Below are 8,279 nucleotides of genomic sequence, written 5' to 3' on the forward strand. Positions count from 1 at the left end.
TCCCGGGTTCCCGCCATTCTCCTGCCTCAGCCTCCCGTGTAGCTGGGACTACAGGCGCCGCCACCACGCCCGGCTAATTTTTTGTATTTTTAGTAGAGACGGGGTTTCACTGTGTTAGCCAGGATGGTCTCGATCTCCTGACCTCGTGATCCGCCCGTCTCGGCCTCCCAAAGTGCTGGGATTACAGGCTTGAGCCACCGCGCCCGGCCTTGGGACTATTTTTAAGGAGGCAATCCAAGGACGAGTTGGATGGAACTGAATTAATTGAACCCATGTTGGGTTTAGACAAGGAACTACAAGATCCCTGAGGCATCCCTGTGTAGAATTGAGATCAACCGCTTCCAGGACAAGGCTTATGGAGTGTTAAAATGAAAGTGCCTTGCCACTTTGACAGGCAATAGCTCTTTCGTCTTGGCCTTGGGGTAACACTGGGGGATGGCCCTTGGCCAGAAACTGTCAATTGCCAAGCTGAGAACTCAAGCTGGTTCACTGGCAGACCGAAAACAGAAAAGAGCCCTAGCCAGTCCCTCATCCCTAAGGGCAAGGACAGCCAGGTATCCCTTCTCTAGGGCTTCAGGATCCCACCGAAGAGCTGCGTCCGCGGGGACCGTCAGTTCCCCAAAGAGTAAAGAATCAGACCGTGGAAGGAAACAGAGAAAAAGGAAGAGGGAAATCCCAGTGAAGTCCCCGTATGGGCCACCAAGATGCCAGGCGAGGTGTCAGAGCTCCGGAACCGGGGAGTGGTTGGCTCCCGGGTGGTAAAATAACTTATCAACAACAGCATAGGTCTGAAAAGGAAAGTTTTATTAAATGGAAAGGACGCTGCAGCAGAGCGCAGTGGGCGCTTCAGCAAGAGAGGACTGAGCTCCCTGCGGGGAACTGCAGGGTAATTTGGACCACATTAGTCACTTAGGTCATGGTAAATGGTTACATTTGTCTATATTTTGGTGCCTTGATGTCAGCAAAGGTTGCACAATGGGTCTTAACGTGCACGCATTACGGAAATGTACAGACATTCCAGTTACTTATAAATTCTTGGGAAGGAAGCTTGGCACCAGATGTGGCTTTAGACAATAGAGAAGTGTCATGCTGAATTCCTCAGATAAGGGGCTTTGCCTCCTATTAGTCGGCTTGATGGCCACCAGGTGATCTTTGGTTTCTTCAGTGTGGCTTTGTAGACTGTAAAGGCGCAGCGCGCCAGTGAGGCTGGTTAGCCCCAGACGGCCGAGAGGAAGGGCAGAGTCGGCGGTCCCGAGACCTGGGGCGGCCCCTTGGAGGTCAGCCCCGCTCGCTCCTCCCGGCCCTCTCCTCCTCTCGGAGGTCCGAGGCGGGCAGCGGGCTGTGGGCGGGCAGGAGGCTGCGGAGGGGCGGGGGGCAGGAAGGGGCGGGGGGCTCGGCGCATTCGGCAGGAAGAGACCGACCCACCACCCGCCGCGGCCCGCGCGCCCCTTCCACTGAATCCCCGCCATGTGGGGGCTCCTGCTCGCCCTGGCCGCCTTCGCGCCGGCCGTCGGCCCGGCTCTGGGGGCGCCCAGGAACTCGGTGCTGGACCTCGCACAGCCCGCGACCACCAAGGTCCCAGGCTCGATCCCGGCCCGGAACAGCAGCCTGGCACAGCTGCCCGCGGAGACGGCTAACGGTGAGTTCCACGACCGCGGGTCCGCTCCCCCGCAAGCCGACTGCCCGGCTCCCCTGCCCCGTCGGGCGACCCTTCCCTAACATACGCGGGCACACGCACACTCACACCCCCACACACGTACACTCACACTCATCCCACACGCATACTCGCACCCACACGCGCACTCACACTCACATGCACATTAACATGCACATTCACACACGCATACACGCACGCGCTTGCGAACACACACATACACACTCACACTAACAGTGCACACACACACTCACACTCACACTCCCTCAACTCCCTGCTGGGAGCAATGGCTGCTGACTCGGCAGCCCCGGTTCCCTGCCAGACCTAGTCAGCAGCCCCAGGACAGGCGCCAGTGGGATGCTGCCTCTTCCAAGCCCCAAAACTTCCCTTTTCACCAAAGACGAAACAGGCCAGAACCGGCAGGAGGGGAGACAGAGGGATAAAAGCTCTCAAGGTGTAGAGCAAGACTGTGTAGGAGAAAGTTTGAAGGCGAGGGCTGGAGAGAAAGAACAAAAGGAAAGAAGGGAGAGCCCCTCGCTGAGGCTGCCGGGAGGATGGGGCAGAGCCGGAGAGGAAGGCAGCCTGACTTCCCAGCTTTCCAGATGTGGAATAGGAGTGGAGGAGCGCAAGCGGATGGCACTCAGGGGCTTCTAGAGGAGACAAGTGGAAGTGGGCCTTGAAGGGTGATGTCAGGAGAGTCTGGAGAGAGAGAGAGAGAGAGAGAGAGAGAGAGAGACAGACAGACAGACCGACAGACAGACCGACAGACAGACCGACAGACAGACCGACAGACAGACCGACAGACAGACGGAGAAGGAAGCGGCGGGCAAAGGCACAGGGGCACCAGATGTAGAAATGAGCAGCCTGTTCTGGAGGCAGCTGTGGAGCTTCGATGGGTACCCCCAACGCCTGCCCTGTGCAGAGCCTTGTGCTGAAGGGCAGGCGGGCAGGCTGGTGGGCAGGTGGGCAGGCCCAGCCCTGAAAACCTCAGCACCCAGGCAGACATGGATTCCAGGACAGGCCGTCTGAACCCAGAGGGCAGACACAACAATGGAAGCGGCACAGGGGTTTTGGGGCACGATGCTGAGTCTGGAGCTAAGAAAGCCTCCTTGGAAAGGCATCTGGGCTGAGATGCAAACGAAGAATGGGAATTAGGTGAAAAAAATCAGAGGCGAGGGGTAGCATTACAGGGGAGGGGATAGCTAGTGCAGAGACCTGGAGGTAAACTGGCAGACTCAGCTCTTTGGAGCAACCAAACAGTTTCTAGAGGCTGGGTGCAGCTCTCCATTGGATTAGAGGTTCAGAGGGAGGCTGGCCAAGCATGTAGTCACATCAGGGAGGAGAAGGAGGAGCCAAGGAAGTGACTGGAGAGGCAGGTTGGGGTCAGATTGCAGGCCTTTGATGTCATGTGAAGGCTGTTAGATCCTGGCCGTGTGGCCTGCTGTGGGCTCTCATGTCTTCTTGGGCTGGCGGATCTTTCCATCCGGGGTTTCACCATTCTTCCTTTCCCCATGCTGTGCCTCTCGGACCCCAAGGGACCTCAGAACAGCATGTCCGGATTCGAATCATCAAGAAGAAAAAGGTCATTATGAAGAAGCGGAAGAAGCTAACTCGCCCCACCCCCCTGGTGACTGCCAGGCCCCTTGTGACCCCCACTCCAGCAGGGACCCTCAACCCCGCTGAGAAACAAGAAACAGGTACTTCCTCTCCAGGGGCCCAGCCCAGACTTGCAGCCCCTAGGGCACTTTACCAACACAGCTCTTGGTCTCATGGGCACCAGCATGCCCCTTGCTTGCCTAGCACAGGAGCAAGCTTAGGCTCAGCTTCCCATCTTCCCTGGCTACCCTCCCTCTGGTCCTGTCTCACTGCTCTATCCCCGCCCCAGGCTGTCCTCCTTTGGGTCTAGAGTCCCTGCGAGTTTCAGATAGCCGGCTTGAGGCATCCAGCAGCCAGTCCTTTGGTCTTGGACCACACCGAGGACGGCTCAACATTCAGGTCAGTAATCCTGGCTCAGTGTCATGGTCTCAGGGTAGGGAAGGCAGCCCCTGGGAGCGTCTCTGCTGCCTCCTGTCTGTCCTGGCCTGCCCCACTCTGTCCACCTGAGCCTGACCACCATGTCCTGTGTCTGTAGTCAGGCCTGGAGGATGGCGATCTATATGATGGAGCCTGGTGTGCTGAGGAGCAGGACACTGATCCGTGGTTTCAGGTGGACGCTGGGCACCCCACCCGCTTCTCGGGTGTTATCACACAGGGCAGGAACTCTGTCTGGAGGTGAGGCAGACTAACCCTAGGTCAGGAGGTCACAGAAGGACTGGGGTGGGAGTCCTGGGGGCACTGATGATCTCTCTCCACCTCTCCTGTCAGGTATGACTGGGTCACATCATACAAGGTCCAGTTTAGCAATGACAGTCGGACCTGGTGGGGAAGTAGGAACCACAGCAGTGGGATGGACGCGGTGAGTGGCCCCACTGTGACTGGATCCTCCATCCTGGGAGTTGGGCACCCAGTCCAGGCTAGGCTGAGGCTCCTCTGAGGACAAGGAATAGATGCCTGCTTGGGCTTCCAGGAGGGTGGGGCTTGTTGTCAGGAGGATGGCACACAGCAGGCACCATTGGGAGCCAGCTGCTTTAGGACATGCCCACATCCTCCCCAGATAATGCCACCACAGGGTGGGTGCTACTTCATGGTACAGCTTCCTCCTGGCATGCCCCTTCTGGCGCAGGGCCACTCGTCCACATCACTTCTTGCCTCCTCGTGGTTCTGACTTCCGTGTCTCATGGACCTCTTTTTACCCCAGGCTACAATGTGGAGTCCTGGCCAGCTCTAGGATTGGTTTCCCCTGAGTCACGTGGCCAAACTGGTCTAATGAACTGTGTCCAACCCAGAGAGCAGAGCTGCCTAGGGCTGCCCATTGGCAGGGGCTGTGGGCCGGGGTCTGTGATGCACAGTACAAGTCTCTAGCTGAGCCCACTAAGGTGGGGAGACAGTGAGCTTGGAGGCCTGAGCTCGTTCCCTGGGTCCTGGGTCAGGCTTCTGGGGTTTGAGCAGCCACAACAGAGAACTTGGCTGCCCCCAGGTATTTCCTGCCAATTCAGACCCAGAAACTCCAGTGCTGAACCTCCTGCCGGAGCCCCAGGTGGCCCGCTTCATTCGCCTGCTGCCCCAGACCTGGCTCCAGGGAGGCACACCTTGCCTCCGGGCAGAGATCCTGGCCTGCCCAGTCTCAGGTGGGCAGTCAGGCCAGGGCTGGTTGGGCAGGGCCTGGATGCAGGGTGCATCCTTCACTGTGGACATACCCTTTACCATAAACTCAACCTCCACCAGACCCCAATGACCTATTCCTTGAGGCCTCTGCACCGGGATCCTCTGACCCTCTAGACTTTCGGCATCACAATTACAAGGCCATGAGGAAGGTCAGATATAACCCCTATGACCTGGGAAGGAGGACCCACCCATCTCATGTCCCCTTCCCACCGGGGCATAACCTGCTGTGACTGTGCTTGTTTGCCCCCGCCACCTCCTGATGTCTCAACCTTCTCTCCTGTGGACCCCTAAGCTCTGTCCCACTTTCCCTTATTATGGTGCCTCCCCTGTCCTGCCCCTTCCTCCCGGCTCTGCTGCCGCTCCCCTCCTGTGCCATGATGGGATGCCCCCTCTGTGCCCTCGCTGACTTTTTAAGTCTTTCCATGGCACACGTGATCTGCTCTGGGCGTACCCCTCCCATGCCTCATGCCATGCTACACTGTGCCCGCCAGCTGATGAAGCAGGTCCACGAGCAATGCCCCAACATCACCCGCATCTACAGCATCGGGAAGAGCTACCAGGGCCTGAAGCTGTATGTGATGGAAATGTCGGACCAGCCTGGGGAGCATGAGCTGGGTACTGGCAAGGGGAGTGGGGAGAGGTAGGCACAGGGCAGGGCCCCAGGCATGAGCCCGCTGCAAGCCCCCATGTGTCCCCAGGGGAGCCTGAGGTACGCTACGTGGCCGGCATGCATGGGAATGAGGCCCTGGGGCGGGAGTTGCTTCTTTTCCTGATGCAGTTCCTGTGCCATGAGTTCCTGCGAGGGAACCCACGGGTGACCCGGCTGCTCACTGAGATGCGCATTCACCTGCTGCCCTCCATGAACCCTGATGGCTATGAGATTGCCTACCACCGGGTAGGCCACCCAGCACGAGGGTCACTCTGTCCTTCTGCCCTGGTGCCTGGACCTGCTCGGCTTGAGCAAGCCCCTTCCCTGGCAGGGCTCAGAGCTGGTGGGCTGGGCCGAGGGCCGCTGGAACAACCAGAGCATTGACCTTAACCATAATTTTGCTGACCTCAACACACCACTGTGGGAAGCACAGGACGATGGGAAGGTGCCCCACATCGTCCCCAACCATCACCTCCCATTGCCTACTTACTACACCCTGCCCAATGCCACCGTGAGTATTCTTAAGGCAGCAGTGGAGGGCTGTGGGGGGTGGACCTTGTCTCTGTCTCCTGCCCCTCCTGACCTGCCCCATCCAGGTGGCTCCTGAAACACGGGCAGTAATCAAGTGGATGAAGCGGATCCCCTTTGTGCTAAGTGCCAACCTCCACGGCGGGGAGCTCGTGGTGTCCTACCCATTCGACATGACTCGCACCCCGTGGGCTGCCCGCGAACTCACACCCACACCAGATGATGCTGTGTTTCGCTGGCTCAGCACTGTCTATGCTGGCAGTAATCTGGCCATGCAGGACACCAGCCGCCGACCCTGCCACAGCCAGGACTTCTCCGTGCACGGCAACATCATCAACGGGGCTGACTGGCACACAGTCCCCGGGAGTATGTGCCTGAGGGTGGAGTTAGCCCTGGCCCCGTAGCCCCTGCCCGGATAAGACAGCCTGCGGTTGCGTACAGTGCTGGCATCAGTTCCCACCCTGAAGTGTCCCTCAGAGAAGGGAGGGTAGCGGGAAGATGGGACTGCATCCTGCCTGCTTAGGCACCAGTGTCTGTGGTACCCTTAGGCATGAATGACTTCAGCTACCTACACACCAACTGCTTTGAGGTCACTGTGGAGCTGTCCTGTGACAAGTTCCCTCATGAGAATGAACTGCCCCAGGAGTGGGAGAACAACAAAGACGCCCTCCTCACCTACCTGGAGCAGGTCGGCTCTGCGTCCCAGTCCCCAGCCTGCCTGAATCACCCCTGCTGTCCATTTAGCCTACAGCTCCTACCAGGGGTTGTTCTAAGGTCCAGCTGAGCATTCAGACTCACAAGATGCCATGGGCCATGCTTGGTATCAGATTGTCTTGGAAGCACACGGGACAGGAAGTGCAGTTGGCTGGCAGCGTGGCACCGTGTTAGAGCCGGTGGGAGGAGCCTCCATTGCAGTCTAGGTGGTGGTCCATGGCGCTGCCCCAGAGCTGTCCTCAGGAGAGACTCATGTGAGGCAGGTGCAGGAGCTGTCCTGGCATAGAAGCTTCATGTTCCATGGAGCTCATAACCCTTGTAATGGCTCCATAAGCAGAGCTTCCAAAGCTTCTACCAAAGACAAGCCTAATAACCTGGGAAAGCCTAAGGATAGATAAGCCTTCTTACCAGGTATTTATCGTTTTCTTAGTCCAGATGTGATTTATCAATCAAGATTTCTTTTTTTTTTCCCAGAAGTATTGTCACCTAGGCACATAGTAGGCCTACCACTTTGATCAGGTTTGCAGGGCAACAGAGCCAGCAAGTTAACTAAATGTCACGTTCTCCTGCAGAAGGGGAAGGGCTCTGATAACCTTTTCCCACACAGGTGCGCATGGGCATTGCAGGAGTGGTGCGGGACAAGGACACGGAGCTTGGGATTGCTGATGCTGTCATTGCCGTGGATGGGATTAACCATGATGTGACAACGGGTGTGTTTGACTGGGAGGGCAAGGGAAGGGGCTGGAGGGCTGGAGGCCCAGGAAGAAGCAAAGGATCATTGATTGGGTCCTGATCATGTCCTTCACTCTCCTCAGCGTGGGGCGGGGATTATTGGCGTCTGCTGACCCCAGGGGACTACATGGTGACTGCCAGTGCCGAGGGCTACCATTCAGTGACACGGAACTGTCGGGTCACCTTTGAAGAGGGCCCCTTCCCCTGCAATTTCGTGCTCACCAAGACTCCCAAACAGAGACTGCGCGAGCTGCTGGCAGCTGGGGCCAAGGTGCCCCCAGACCTTCGCAGGCGCCTGGAGCGGCTAAGGGGACAGAAGGATTGATACCTGCGGTTTAAGAGCCCTAGGGCAGGCTGGACCTGTCAAGACGGGAAGGGGAAGAGTAGAGAGGGAGGGACAAAGTGAGGAAAAGGTGCTCATTAAAGCTACCGGGCACCTTAGCTCATCTTCGTGTTGTCTCTATGCCCCAGGTCCTCCCCCTGGGATGGGCCTCAGTTCCTATTCTGCACACTTGCACACTCTCATCCATTGGCTTCTGGACACATTGTGTGAAAAGAGGATCCCACCTGGGCTCTTCTTGAACCAAGGACCTGGCAGAGCAACTCATTTCTGCTGATCAGCTTCTGCTACAGGTACCATTACGGTGCTGCCAGGCATTCTGTAAGCGCCTGCTCATTGCCAGGTGTGCAAGGAATCAGGATCAGCAGTGCCTGCACTCAAACTCCTGGGGCTCCTAG

General features: G+C 57.8%; 1 protein-coding gene across 1 annotated transcript; it reads left to right on the top strand.

Moving 5' to 3' along the window:
- Positions 1–1,387: 1,387 nt before the first annotated feature.
- Positions 1,388–7,967, top strand: CPXM1 (carboxypeptidase X, M14 family member 1). The gene is given in 14 exon segments (NM_001266929.1): positions 1,388–1,639; positions 3,190–3,351; positions 3,540–3,649; positions 3,786–3,925; positions 4,019–4,109; positions 4,731–4,881; positions 4,979–5,067; positions 5,410–5,533; positions 5,617–5,813; positions 5,899–6,078; positions 6,164–6,461; positions 6,644–6,783; positions 7,417–7,519; positions 7,625–7,967. Coding segments are annotated over 14 exon segments (2,199 nt in total). The 5' UTR covers positions 1,388–1,467; the 3' UTR covers positions 7,867–7,967.
- The last annotated feature ends 312 nt before the right edge of the window (positions 7,968–8,279 follow it).

Source organism: Macaca mulatta, chromosome 10 (assembly GCF_049350105.2).
Source record: "Macaca mulatta isolate MMU2019108-1 chromosome 10, T2T-MMU8v2.0, whole genome shotgun sequence".
NCBI classification, from domain to species: Eukaryota; Metazoa; Chordata; class Mammalia; order Primates; family Cercopithecidae; genus Macaca; species Macaca mulatta.